Source organism: Gavia stellata, chromosome 14 (assembly GCF_030936135.1).
Source record: "Gavia stellata isolate bGavSte3 chromosome 14, bGavSte3.hap2, whole genome shotgun sequence".
Classification (NCBI taxonomy): domain Eukaryota; kingdom Metazoa; phylum Chordata; class Aves; order Gaviiformes; family Gaviidae; genus Gavia; species Gavia stellata.
The window spans coordinates 11,456,374-11,470,243 of record NC_082607.1 but is presented as its reverse complement, the minus strand read 5'-3'; the positions used below and the strand labels follow the sequence as shown (position 1 = coordinate 11,470,243).

At 40.0% G+C, this 13,870-nt stretch overlaps 1 protein-coding gene across 2 annotated transcripts in view; it reads right to left on the bottom strand.

Annotated features, from left to right (window-relative positions):
* OGT (O-linked N-acetylglucosamine (GlcNAc) transferase) overlaps positions 1-13,460 on the bottom strand; it is a 29,499-nt gene extending 16,039 nt beyond the window's left edge. The window contains exons 1-7 of one of the 2 annotated variants that reach the window (XM_059824603.1): positions 13,304-13,460; positions 9,378-9,558; positions 8,038-8,281; positions 6,416-6,484; positions 3,327-3,443; positions 1,870-1,949; positions 216-411 (exon numbers count right to left, since the gene is read on the bottom strand). In XM_059824603.1, the coding sequence (XP_059680586.1) occupies positions 216-411; positions 1,870-1,949; positions 3,327-3,443; positions 6,416-6,484; positions 8,038-8,281; positions 9,378-9,558; positions 13,304-13,340 (924 nt within the window). In that variant the 5' untranslated portion in view covers positions 13,341-13,460. The remainder of the gene's footprint in view (positions 1-215; positions 412-1,869; positions 1,950-3,326; positions 3,444-6,415; positions 6,485-8,037; positions 8,282-9,377; positions 9,559-13,303) is intronic. The other variant, XM_059824604.1, reaches the window with a different exon arrangement.
* Between the last annotated feature and the right edge of the window lie 410 nt (positions 13,461-13,870).

Genomic DNA, 13,870 nt, shown 5'->3' with positions numbered 1-13,870 from the left:
GTTAGTATTATAATATTTGTTGTAACAGCACTGTTTAAGTCATTATACAATCACTTTTAACAGGTTCAAGGTGGAGATTTCCTGAATTATCCTTCCTTACGACTAACTAAATGAGGGTAACATCCCATCTTAATAAAGTTGGTGACACCTAGTGTCTAAAATAAACTTTCACTGTGCTTTTAAAAATTTTGAAAAGGAAAAAAAGGACTCCTTACACTGCCTTTCTCCTTCAAGGCGTTGGCCAAGTTACAGTAGGCATCAGGGAAGTGGGGTTGGAGTTCAATAGCCCTCCTGTAGGTGTCTATTGCTAGGTCTATTAGTCCTTGCTCATAATACACACAGGCAAGGTTGCCATGCACAACTGCGTGATTTGGACTCAAACTCAAGGCTCGTAGATAAGCTGCTACAGCTCTGTAACAAGAAAAAGAAGGTAAACAATCATCCACAGAGCAGCAATTATATTTATCTTGGTCATAAAAACGACCCACATAAAAAAAACCAAACTTCATGGGGTATGTATCATTAGCACACACAAATCTGTCCTGTAAGATGTTACTGAAAACACAGAAGAGTACTGCCTGAATTAAAAGCCCAATCAAGGGACGAATTATTATTATTCATGTTATCTCAAAGCTATGCTCAATTCTGTAATGACTAGCAGACTAGAAGGAACACTTCTTAAAACATGAATGTTTTCCTCCCACCCAATGCTGTACAGTGATCAATGTAAGTCCTCTGGAAAAAAAGTAAAGCTTTTGTCTACTTTTTTTTTTAAAAACACTCTTCATTACTAGGATGAGCATGAGACCTTCGCTCCATTTTTTCCCAGTTTATTATTCAATTGTAACAATATAAACAGTACCATATATTACATGTCTTTATTCGCTCCACTAACCTAAGACATGTATCATGTTTTACTTATACTTCAAACTTCACTTTGTTCAAAAGTGAGATCTTTAATTATACGTTCCTATAGCACTATATAAATGACTGATGTATTCAAATCCGATTTCTAGAAAAATCACAATGGTATACATAGTAAGTAAATTATCAAAAAGGTGATGTAATATCTAAAATTATGAGGAAACATGCCCCTGTTTGGCCCATTCATTCGTGGTTAAAACAGAAATCACTGAATCTTTTACACTGCGTGCAATGCAACTAGGTAATTAACCTGTTCCCTGCAAACTTTTATTAAATTTGGAGCCACAAACCACAGCTACCAGAAATTATAATCCAATTAACAGACACAATATGGTAGACTGCATATAAACAACACAGCCTGGATCTTCTTCCAGAAACAAAACTAAGATTCATTCATGTACCAGATTAGAGGTCTGGTTAGTTAGTTCAAAAAGACAGCATCAGTACTGCAAACCCATGCAATAACATGATGCGATGCATAACAAATACAGAATATTCAATCAGATGCTTAGCTGAATTTCAGCATTTCAGCTTGTATTACATAGAAGGAAAATTTTATAAGAGACACACTTGTACATCATATCCTGAATCACATAATGAAAAGAGAGAACTGAAGGGTTCATACCTTTCTCAGACATCTTATCTTTACCCGTCCCCAGTCTTAATTTCAAATCTATTTTCATCAATACCTTCAGAAATTCTCATTTTTAACATTTTATTAAGTACAGGAAAGTAACATAAAGGGATACATTCCACAGGAATTATTTTTTTTTTTTTTTTTAATTCCAGTAACCTGCTCTGTATGCACTTCAAAGCCATTTACTTGCTCAGCTTACAGCAGAAGTCTTTGCTATACTGTCCAAAGAGATTTTACATCAAGAACCTAATTTGTATCTTGATATATCTGATACGCCACTGACAGAGCAACAGCACTTATCTACTTACCTGTCAAATATCCTTGCCTCCTTCAGGACATTTCCCAGATTGATGTAAGCATCCAAAAAATTTGGGTCAAGTGTTACAGCCTGAAAATATTTTTGAAGTAACAGTTTTGAGCATTAACACAAAAACATTCTCTATGAAACCTAGTTGGGGTTTTTTGGTTTTGTTTTTGGGGTTTTTTTAAATTTGACAAACCCAATCTGTAAGCATCTAAGACTTTATCAATGACCTAGTAAGGAAGGAAAACTTAAGTTACATAAATCAATCACAGAACATCAAAGTTATTTATCTGTAGCCAGCATACACTACCTTCAAATTTATCAATTTGCTTTCCTAGTCAGTTACAACTACTGCAGAATAAAGCATTAATGTTTATTCCACGTTAGGCTGACCATACTTAATGCTCCTGCCTACCCATACTATGGTGCCTTTAATTTGTTTTTACGGGAGAAAACCCTAAAAAAAGCCCCTGATCCATCTCCTTCATCTACTGCAAAATAAGACACCATTTTAAAACTTCAGCAGCCCAGGAAAACAGATGGTTTCACAAGAGCAAGAAAAGAGCAAATACATCATGTGTATAGGAAAAATTCAGCAGCCATTTAACTAAAAGAAAACCTTTTCACTCCCTTCAAAACTAGTAAAATGCAAAAATCTTAAGAACCAATAAAGTTACAGAAGATGCAGTAATAAGCTACATGTGAGTATTTGACAGGCCACCCTCTTACAGTCCTTCTCACGGGAACTATTATTTCCAAATTAAAATACTTTATAATCTATCACTGACTAGACACAGATCCAAAAACAATCTCGAGCACTTAAAATTATTTGTGTAGATCTTAAGTCATAAATATCAGGAAGAAACTGTCCACCATATCTCAAATCCGGTTTCAGGTCACTTTAGAAACTTAAGAGTTGAGTACAAACTGAATTAATATACTATCTAGAAGGTATCAGACAACTAGTTAATGACAGCAATCTAGAGAAGTCTAAAACAATAGTGGTGAAAAATAATCCTGGAGAAGAGGAATTAGTGCGTCACTTAAAATTGTTCTCCTCAGTTACTCAAAGGACAGTAATACCTGAAACAAAATCACAGTGAAAAATTATTTTAAGCAGAAAGTTGTTTCTCCCTCTCACACACAAAACACGCAAAACATTATTCCCACTAAATTAGATTTTTTAAAAAATTATTCCGGAAAAGGACTGTAAAACAACTTAACAAATTTTCTTATATTTGACATGTGTGTGAAGTCCTTAGGGCAATTCTAAACATATCTCTCTAGTGGCATACAGGCAGTCTGAAACATCAAGAAGTAAAAAAAAAGATTAACATAAGATGTTAACTAACAGGATCGTAAGAAGTTCTCTGCTGAGCCACAATATTTCTATTATTTACAAGAAGACAACTGCATGTACATTAAAATCTAGTAGTGAAGCTGACTGGCTTAGATAGTTACCTTTTCAAAGTGATGAATTGCAAGCCAAATTTCTCCTTGGGCATTGAAAACACAGCCAAGATTACTCCAAGCCACTGCAAAGTTTGGTTGAGTCTCAATTGCTTTTAAGTAACAGGCCTTGGAACAGTTAAAGAAGAGAGATACAAGGGAAGGGGAATATTTGTAAAAAGAAAAAAATGAGAAAAAATAATTGTTAGTATGCCTTCTCTAACCAGCCAAAAGTGACCCTGCAGTATAGGCTAGCTTGCGCCAAAACTAATGCGCTGCAAACTGTTGTTGATCCTGCGCCAGCGCAAACCAAAACCCAGGTGCAAGCCCACCATTTTTCAGTTATGCTGATAACAAATTAACATGCCTTTAGACACCAGGTCACCACAGAAATCATCTTAGAAATAATACAAGTAGTTCAGCGGAAATATCTGCCACCCATAAGTGCATAAAAACCAAAAAATTACTACGTAAAAACAACTTCACTGTGAAATAAAATTATTGTGAAACATTCTGAAACAGATAGAAATTACTTTTAAAAAAACCAGAAAAACTACTGAAAAAGATTAAGCCATTCTTCGGTTTTCATTGTCCTTGTCAAGTGAGATGACACACCCAATCCTTATCTTGTTCCCCGGTTTCTTCAAATACATTCAATCTGCAGCTTCAAAACCTCAAATGACAGGATTGCATGAAGGTTTAGGTCCCTGTAATGCAAGCGCAAGAAATCGCTGCGCATCCTAAACAGCACGGCGCCACGCTATCGCTGCGAACTGCTTTGCTATATTGATTGCCCCTAGGTCCAGTGAACGGCCAACCAGAATCATTAATCTACCAGACAGGCCCATACAGAAACTCACATACTAAATTTGATGGCTGGACTCTAAATGGATTACAACCCAATTTTATCCAAAAGGCTACAGCCTGGAGCTTGGGCAGTCACCCAATCAGAGATTAATCATCTAGTCAACCGTTCACAAGGGCTTAATCGCACGCAATGCGCGTTACCGCTGCGCAGCCTTTGCGCTACTGCAGGATCACAGCGCATCATCAGAAGAGCAGAACGCTGCAATCCAAACAAAGAAGAAAAAAGGAAAAAAAATGAACAACCAGAAGAGTTAGAAGCTTTTACTATTAACTATCTCCAATTATTTCTTTACAAAAATATTTTAATTTACTTTTACTTTATTTCTTTGAAAGAACTTGTGGCTACTAGTATAAAATATTCTTACATTACTTGCTTGTAATTAAATATTTTAAGCTGTTTCTGAAGCCACAAGACAGAAGATTCAGGCATGGAGGCAAATGGTTTTGCTGTGGCAGTTACAAACCCGTTACCATATTTCTCATCATGTGACTTTTCGGTGCGTTCCTTGCTGGAAGAGGAGGAGGAGGTGTGTGTCTGCCCTAGATCCAGGCCTCGAGCTCCCTTCAGCGAGGCACCTTACGCATGGAATAGGAGGTTTCACCCACCTGAAACCTTCTAAATACAATATCAGTGGTGAAAAACCAAAAACAAGAGAGAAAATAAAACAAGATCATTAGTAAGAGTTCAACAAAGCAATTGCATTTTTTTGGATATGTCTTAACACATGGGAATGAGGACAATCTGTCTGTAATAAGGGAGACATGCAGAAGGGAGAGGGTTAATCAGGGCAACTGCATACAGCAGGGACTTTTTTTTTTTTGGAAGAAAGGCTCTGAAATATCTACAAAGAAATTAAATTTTAGTTCAAACTGTAAGAAATCTGCTGGCTTGATGTTTCAAATGGACTGATAACCAAAGAAACACATTGCAATTTACTCAAGATGTTTTTCCTCATTTATTAAGTTCTCACAAAACGGAATAACACTTTCAAACTAGGTGTCTCCAGAGCTCTGAAACAAAGAAGTCAGCAACCTAAGGCAGGCGCAGTGTCTTGGCCTATACCAGTCACACTAAAGCTGCAGTGAAGTGCAATTCATGTTAGCTGTCCGCTTGGTGGGCTGAAAACCAAGTGTCTCAAAGACTGTTCAAACTCAAAATGCTGCTACAAAATATTTTCAACCTGGATCTGACCAAATCAATTAGGCTGCCCTAGGATGGTATGCACATCCAAGTTGTTAAGAGAAATCAAAGAAATAATGAACTTTGAACCTTCACTCCCATTACCCCATAATGATCATAACCCTCCCCAAATGGTGCTGCAGCCAAACAGACAGCTACGCTGTTCATACACTCCACTTTTTAGCATGCGCGTGGGGCTTGGAGTGACAGACATGGAGTCCAGAGTGTTTCCGATTTCTCCACACTCCTCACCCCTGCAGCGCGGACGCGTAAGGTGGCTTGTAACAAGACAATTTCTTTGTGCAATCCAAGTTTTAACATGCCAAGAATTTTAAACTCATCTTGGTGTTCGAATTCTCAGTTTAGGAAACACAAGACTGCTAGAAGCCACCTTTCCACTACAGCAAGTTTTCTTTCGATCAGTTCATTTCCCAAACAAACCAGCTTTGTCCTTCTGATTTCTTTATTTTGGGGGAGGGGAGAGGGAAGACATGAAGATATTTGGGGGGTTCGCATACTGCAGCTATTGATCATTTACTAGCCTTTCTTCCACTATCAAGGGAAGGGAAAAGTTAAAAGAATAAAAATCTTTAAAAGCCAATATTACAAGGTAACATTTGGATAAATTTCTTCTCCACTTACAAGCCACAAAGGACTTTAGAAGAGCAGCATTTTCAATAGCACCTGCACCGTACAGGGATCTCGAGCTAACCACAGGCTCTCTGCTTGGCACCAGCAGGCAAGCCTCAGATTTGAAGGACTGTTAACTTATTTCCAGATAAGAGCATGATGGAGCCCCTGCCCAAAACTTCAGAATGGTATCAGATAGTCTGGTTCAGCAGAAAGGCTTGGTAATGTTCCATTTCTTGACTTAAACCAACTTTTAAACATGGATATGCCATATCTTGCCCTGCAACTACTCTGGGGTGTTTCAGTGCCTTCAGTTTTCAGCAGTTTCTCAGACTGTCTGTAGATCAACGCAGATTTGAAGACTTGGTGCAAAGTTCAAGTTTTCAAAACACTGACGTTTACATGTATTCTACCCAACACCTACCTTGGCTTCTTCCAAGCGACCCAGGGCTTTGAGCAGGTTCCCCAGGTCACTACGAACACAGTACAAGTCCTGAAAAATCAAAGTCACACTAATCAGCTTCAGGAGTTCAGACACCCCAAAGGTCTTCACAGAGAACCTGCAAAGGAATGCCCCAGGCCTCTACAGCTTATTTTAAATTCTTAATAAATATGTCACAAATGTAAATTATTTTTCATGACCTAACATCACAGCCAACAGATAATCTTACTGATTTTAGTACTGTAAAAATACAACCGTAAAGAAGTAGAAAGAAGTAACAAAGTTACATTGCATACAGTTCCTCTTATAAAGAAATATGAAAGAAAACCAAAACCAAATCCCCCCTCCCATAAGCAACTTAAGTTCTTTTGCCATACTGAAGTATTTGAAGCCCCCCCCCCTTTTTTTTTAAAGCATGACTGCAAACCTGTATTCTTAAGTTACACCACTGCCATTATGGCTTTTAAATAGATTATATATACTGATTTTGCTTCCTGTATCCCCAAAGCAGTTTTTCTCCATGGTTTTCCCACTAATCCATCCATTTTCAACAGCCTTGCCACGTGTTCTTGTTCTTTCATTTGTAACCACGGCACAGGCTGCAACTGCATTATCTAGCAGTAAAGACCACAAAGAATGGAGACATTTTTGTCAACACCAACAAAAGAAGTTTCTAACCTAAACAAAACTCATCTCCTGTAAGAAAACACCATCTTACAGTATTTCTAACCAGCACATAAACTCCACTAGTCACACCACGTAGCATAGTAAGTTAGACAAGTTCACCCAGGCTGAAGAACACAGTGAAACAAGATTCTGAGCTCTTATTGAACTAGGTTTGCATTTGCTTTTCCAAAGGAAAAAGGATATACGCACACCAGACCCATGCTGCATTTTAAGTATTTTTTGACAAAATGTATGACCAAATAGCAAGCAAAAACCTTCATCATGCTGAGTAGTACTATACAAATTATTTGAGTACTATGCAAAAAAAACAGAAGATAGCAGTCTGATACTCTGTTTGCTAAAAATGTCAATTCAAAACAGCTACAACCAAAACACCAGACAGGAGTCACTTACAGACAGATACTCAGTTTCAGCCTAAAAAACATAAAAATTATGCTTCTGTAAACCAGTCCACAGTGGAAATCTAACCAAGGCAACTCTCATCACCATGAGATTTCCGACTTCATAAATGACATAACACCTGACGATTTTTCAAAATCTCACATCCAAGCCTGAGCAGGGATTCTCTCACAGTAGTAATACCGCCTTAAAGCACACAAACCTAAATATGAGGTTATTCACTGAAACTTCTGACTTCAGAAAAAAAAAAAAAAAACAAACTCCAATTCCTTGCTTTTCTGTTATCTCAACAATACAGGTAAGTACACAACCAGCAGCCCTTAGTGTATTGCAATATAAAACTTTTTGAGACAGAAGTCTTTCAAAGATCCTTAAGAAAAGTATTAAGCAGATCATTAAGTTTATGGTGTACATGTTAGAGGGAAGGGTTATCACTTGTTCCTTCTTTGAAACCTGCTATTTGTGTGTCCTGGGACAGCAGTGAAGTACGGAGTTCTATAAAATAAAGCATTACTTACAGGGTTGTACTGAAGGGCAGACACATATGCCTGTACTGCTCCTTCCATATCACCTGCAGCTACCAGCGCAGCAGCCAAATTAATATATCCATCAATGAAATCTGGTTTGAGGCGTAGTGCATGTCTATAATGTTCAATTGCTTCTTGAAGCTGTCCACGTTCCTTGTACACATTGCCTAGATTCGAGTAAGCTTCGGCCAACAGTGGATTCTGTTTAATAGCCAAAGTGCTGAAGTGAGCAGACCTGGAGAAAATTAGGTAAGTTAGCAAAAAAAAAAAAAAAAAAAAACAACCCACAACACCCCACCCTCGCACCCTTGACTTTCAGTGTTTTCCTGTTTACCTAGTTACTGAATGAACATTCACGCTTCAGTGAGCCAAACATACAGCCAACAAATCTGGACTTACAGAGCTGTCCGGTATGTTTAGCTTCTCCTAGCTTAAACTATCATCTCTCCCCTGTTCCTATTTTAGATTCTACTGAAGAAAGACAACTCTCATTTACAATCTGTAGGGTTCAAGTTGCCTCACCAAACCTGAACTCAACGTACTTGGAGAAAATACAACAGAAATCCTGTGAAGCCTCTTCCAACATTTGTATGCTTTAAGCAATGTTCCACTCAATACCCTTTTCAAGAAGCGGGACATAGCTGACAGATGTAGATGTAAAATTGTTATATCGTCCCCCATTTTATTTTCCCATATCTGAATTATTATTACAACTTCATTCAGAACCCTACGTAAAATAAAATTCAGTCAAAAGTTCTTACTTCCTTCACCAGCACACACAAGATTTACAGCTAGAACAAATCAAGTTCAAAATGCAAGAGGCACAGAAAGCAAGATGAGTAACAGGCAAGCAGAAAGAATATAGAGACAACTTTCAGATGACAAAAATCCTTAACTAATCATGCCATTTCACAGCAAACAATCAGTCTTGCAACTTAAAAAACCAAAACCACAAACCCCTACAATGCAGGTGGAATAAATAAACAAAAGCCTTTGTTTACACATGTAAATACCTCCAGTACACACAAGTGTGGCTGACACTCCAATATTAATGTGTACAATATTGAAGTAACATGAGAATAATAGCAAGATCTGTTGTTTGTTGTAAAGCTAGCAATTCCAATTTGTATTTCTCTTACGCTAACAAAATTCAAAAAGGAAGAATGTTATTTTTGACCAGCACTTACTGCTGCCATGAAGTTAGTCAGTATTTGCATTCAGTGATTAAAAAGAGAGATCAGTGTTAGAATACAACTTTTGTCAGCTATGCTCAGTAGTATTAGAGGTGCAAACTATAAAGAAAGCTTAACAGAACACCTCAAGTCTCCTACCTGTCCAATCTGCGACACTGGAAGTGAATGGACGATAGTAATAAAAGCACACCAGTGTTATCAGGCTCTTGTCTCCAAAGCTGCATGCAGTGTCTCTCTGCTGCTTCAAAGTCTCCTGCCTGATACTCACGATGAGCCAACTCCGCTAACCCTTGGAAGGAAAGCATACGTTTCGTTGGTTCTGGAGAATCACCAAAACATTTAAGGGGGGAAAACAACAAGTTAGATAATGGGAACAAAACAAAAACCAAAACAAACAATGTGAAACAAAGTGTACACAACTGAAGGACGAAAATGTTTGAAATTACATCAAACACTACAGCACGTGGCAGCTTGAACTCTCAGATCTTCATGCCCCAACCTATTACTATGGTATTTCTAACATTTATCTGTGTAAGTCCATGACTTCATCAGCTAAAAATAGGAAACATGTAGACTGTAATGACTGTTAATATTTGTACGTCAATCATTTTCCATTAACCTGAAATATAGTAAAAGAGATTCCTGACACGATATTGTACTTTGGTTCATAACAGTAAAAGTGTTGCGAACAGAACAATGACTTTGCTCGCTCTCCCTCAAGGCTATAAATCTTATGCTTTGTACTATTAAAAACAAGTTCCAAAAACTTAATAGGGAAATGAAGGACAGCAGACAGACATAAAAGGACTTGAACAAAAGAAAGTTTTGTTGTGCCAGTAGTAAAAGCCCTTTAAAAAAAAAAAAAAGCAATGAGTAACATTCCTTGAATCCTCTATACTACTACATTTTTCTATAATGAGTAAAAATTCCTTTACAGAAAAAAAAAAGTTGGCCTTGGAACAATATCTGATGAGAGACAAACACACACTTCAATGATTATGCAACTGGCCTACAGAAGGAACCATTAGACAGGGTGCAGGAAAAGAGTTACTGCTTCTGAAGGCTTAACTGGAACGGGAGTGACAAAATGGTTTTAGTATTTAAGATACAATTGTGGAGAACAAAATACTTAAATAAAACACCACCTGTTTTAGACAAAACAACCTTAAGTGTGAAAAGCAAATAGAATTTGCAAAGCATGGTTCTGTATTAAAATACAGACAAGTTCAGCTTGGAAAAAAACACAACCATTCATTGTAGAAAGAAGTGTCAGCCTTCAAATTCTGTCTTCATCCCAATGACTCTATTAAAAGGTTTGATTACTGCAAGTATCTCTTATTTTAACTCCTGAAGTCCAGCATTTCCAGTACTCTGCAGTCACTTAATTCCATTCATGAAACAGTTCCCACCTGGACCTACAGAGTTTTAAGATTTTTAATTTAAATTAAACAGATAAATTTTGAATTTAAATGAAACAGATAAATCCTTACTAATACAAGGAAGCACCTCAATATCTGAGTACACATATTTTTGCAATTACATACTACAAAAATCCTCTGACACTCTAATTCTTTTGTGAGAACTTTAAAGATAGCAAAATAATCACAAAGAGATTAGGTACAGTGTTACTATCTAGTGTTTATTTTATGAAATTGGGATTGATGTAAATTATTTAAATTCTTTTCAAAATTGCTTTTTTAGCACTAGCAAGTTTTGAAGATAAGATTGCAAACACTACATGATGTAACTGAAGTCGTTTTTCCAGATTGTCTCTGTCAATGCTAAAAACTTTACCTGTTTCACAGTAAGTTAGAACTAGCAAAGCTACTCGCTTTCAGATACTTGGCAGATTACTAATCAAGTATCTTCATCCAGATTAGATTCCTGTTTTCTAGGAACCTAGCTTAATAGTTTCCCAAACCCTGACTAAGGGAAAAGTGGACTTCAGTATCCGGTTAAACCTACTGGCAATAAACAGATACAACTGTTATTCGACATGAGAATGACAGCACCATTTATGAAAGTCCAAGGTGCTGACAGTAAACTGGAGTACCAACACACTGTTCCTCACTCCCTCCTTCTGCCATTCACAGCCACACAGGTTTAGTCCCTCTGGCAGTCGGTGTATTTTCAAGTTCTGCTGATGGCACAAACATAGGGAAGCCAGAGAGAGGAAGAGCATGTCCCATGGACCTGAGTAATTTCTTCTTCAAATAAATTTCAATGGTGTTATTAAATTTCAAAGCTAAAGCAAAAGAGAACCTGGAAGTTTAGACCTATATTCTTACAACCACTTGCAAAGAAGCTTCCAACCATTATCTAAATGCTACATTTTGCCTACTTAAGCAAGAAGTGAAACTGAAGTTGCAACTCCCAGGGCAAGAGAGAAGGCGGTGCAGAAATACTGTTATTTAACACCTGGGAATAAGAATTGCTAACAAAAGCAACAGAATAAGTGAAACACTAAAATTTTTCTTTCATTTATCAAGACTTTTCACAAAACAAACCCCCCCAGAAGAGATAAAGCAAACCACTCTGCGTAAAATAGTCATCTATGTCCAAACAAGTACTTTAGCAATGATACTTGAGAAGTGCATTGAAAAGTAGGAAGCAGACAGCTATATCACAAAGTTCAAAATTAGTTAAACTTTTAATAGAAAGTTGGCTGGAAGGAAAGTTCTACAACCCAAAGAATCCATAAGACAGCTATGGTTGCTCACTGAATCCATTTCTAAAGAAAATAACTGCAGTGAAGAGTCACAGACAGAAGAATCCCTGATCAAGTCTCGCCTACATTAATTTATGTACCTAGACTAACTTGTGCTACACGCTTTGACAATGACCTTGGAAAAGCCTAGTAAGTGCTATGACAATGACCTTTCCTGAGACTTCTACAGCATGCAAGCACAATAAAAACCCACACAGAAGCATCACAAATGTACCCAAGGCTATTTTGTTCCCCAGAAATAACATCCTAAGCACTTACCATACGATCATGCTCAACCTTACATTTAGATAAGATCTAGGCCCAGACAGGAGCAGTTGCCACCTCCATCTGGGAGGTGGTGGTGAGGAGGAGCACGGGACTCTCCCCAAGCGTGCACACATTCTTTCACCTCCACAGACCAAGGCTGCAAGAGAATGCTACAGCCTCGCTAACCGGACACACAGTTCTAGCTGAGGAGCAAGGCAATACCTTATTGCAACACTTAGCTTCTCCATCTCCACTTCTGTATCACTACCATTTCCTTTCACATCCCTATCTCTACGTTGCTATCCCATCTCTTTCTCCATAGACCCTATTTGTTCTCCTATTTTTCCCAGACACCGTTTCAGGTTTTCATACTCTTCCTTCCCTCTGGTTACAGAAACACCCAAAAATCTGGGGGATAAAGCTATGTTGTCCTTTCATCCTTTCAGTAAGCATAATACTTCTTTTTCTTGCTTTACAGGGAAGGCGAGATTTCTCTTCTCTCCCCCATCCCTCAAGTTCTGGATCTGTAAACTAAACGTAGGACAGGATCTTTCTTAGCTAGAGCACGCTATCTTACTGTCCAGAAAAGCACTATACTTCTCGACTATGCCTCAGAAGATCTGCTCCTTAAGTGTAGCGAGATATTCTCGACCAGTCAACGTACATTTTGGGTCAGGTTTTTACCCTCCTTCGTTGTCTACAAAAACGCAGTCACCTGACAGTCAGATAAATATAGCAGTAAGAGAGCACCGCACTAAGAATTAATCACGCCGTGTTCCTCCAGGAGCGGCTCGCAGGCTGCGGCCGGGCAGCGCTGACAGGAGCCCGGGCCCGTCGGCGCCCCGAGGAGAGAGGAAAAAAGCACAAAGGCGGCGGGGGCCGCGCCGGGAGCCACCGCCTCGCCCAGGCCGCCGCTTCTAGAAAGTTCCGCCGGGAGCGGGCCCAGAGAGCAGGGAGCATCGCGCTTGGGGCCAGCCAAGCGCATGCCGCCGTGCGGCCCTGGGAGAGGGCAGGGCCCGGCCTCCGCAGGGCTGCGGCTGCGACGCTGCTGGCGCCGGCACCCCCGTCCCCGCGCCACAGGCCACAGTACCTGTGCTGTCAGCCACGTTCCCCACGGAGGTCGCCATCGGGAAAGGAGGCCGGTGAGGCTCTAGTGGAGGCAGCAGAAGGACCGCGGGTGCGGAGAGGCCCACTCGGCTGAAGCGGGCGACGCAGGACCGAGCTGCCCACGGTCCCGGCGCGCTGAGGCAGCGGCTCCCGAAATGGCGGTGGCGGAGGCAGCAAATTTGCCGAATGGCTGCTGCCGGAACTAGCTCCCCCCGGCAAGTAGTCCGGGCGGAGCCAGCCAGCGGGCCCGTATGGGGCCCCTGGGCGGCGGATGGACTCCTACCGGAACTTTCTCCGTCCCATTCCGCCAAGCCCGCCCTCCGGCAGGCAGGCGTGTACCCAGCGCAGATCCAGCTCCATCACCTCAGGTATTCTTCCGCGCAAAGCCGTTGCGACAAACGCAGCGGAACTGCGCGTGCGCCACTGCCCTCCGTGGTGCGGCCGCCCCCCCCCCCCCCCCCCTCCCCGCACATGGTGCCCGCGGTACATCCGGGTGCTGGCGGCGCGGGCCCTGGCGGGAAGGCAAAGCCGGCGGCGAGCGGGGACCCCC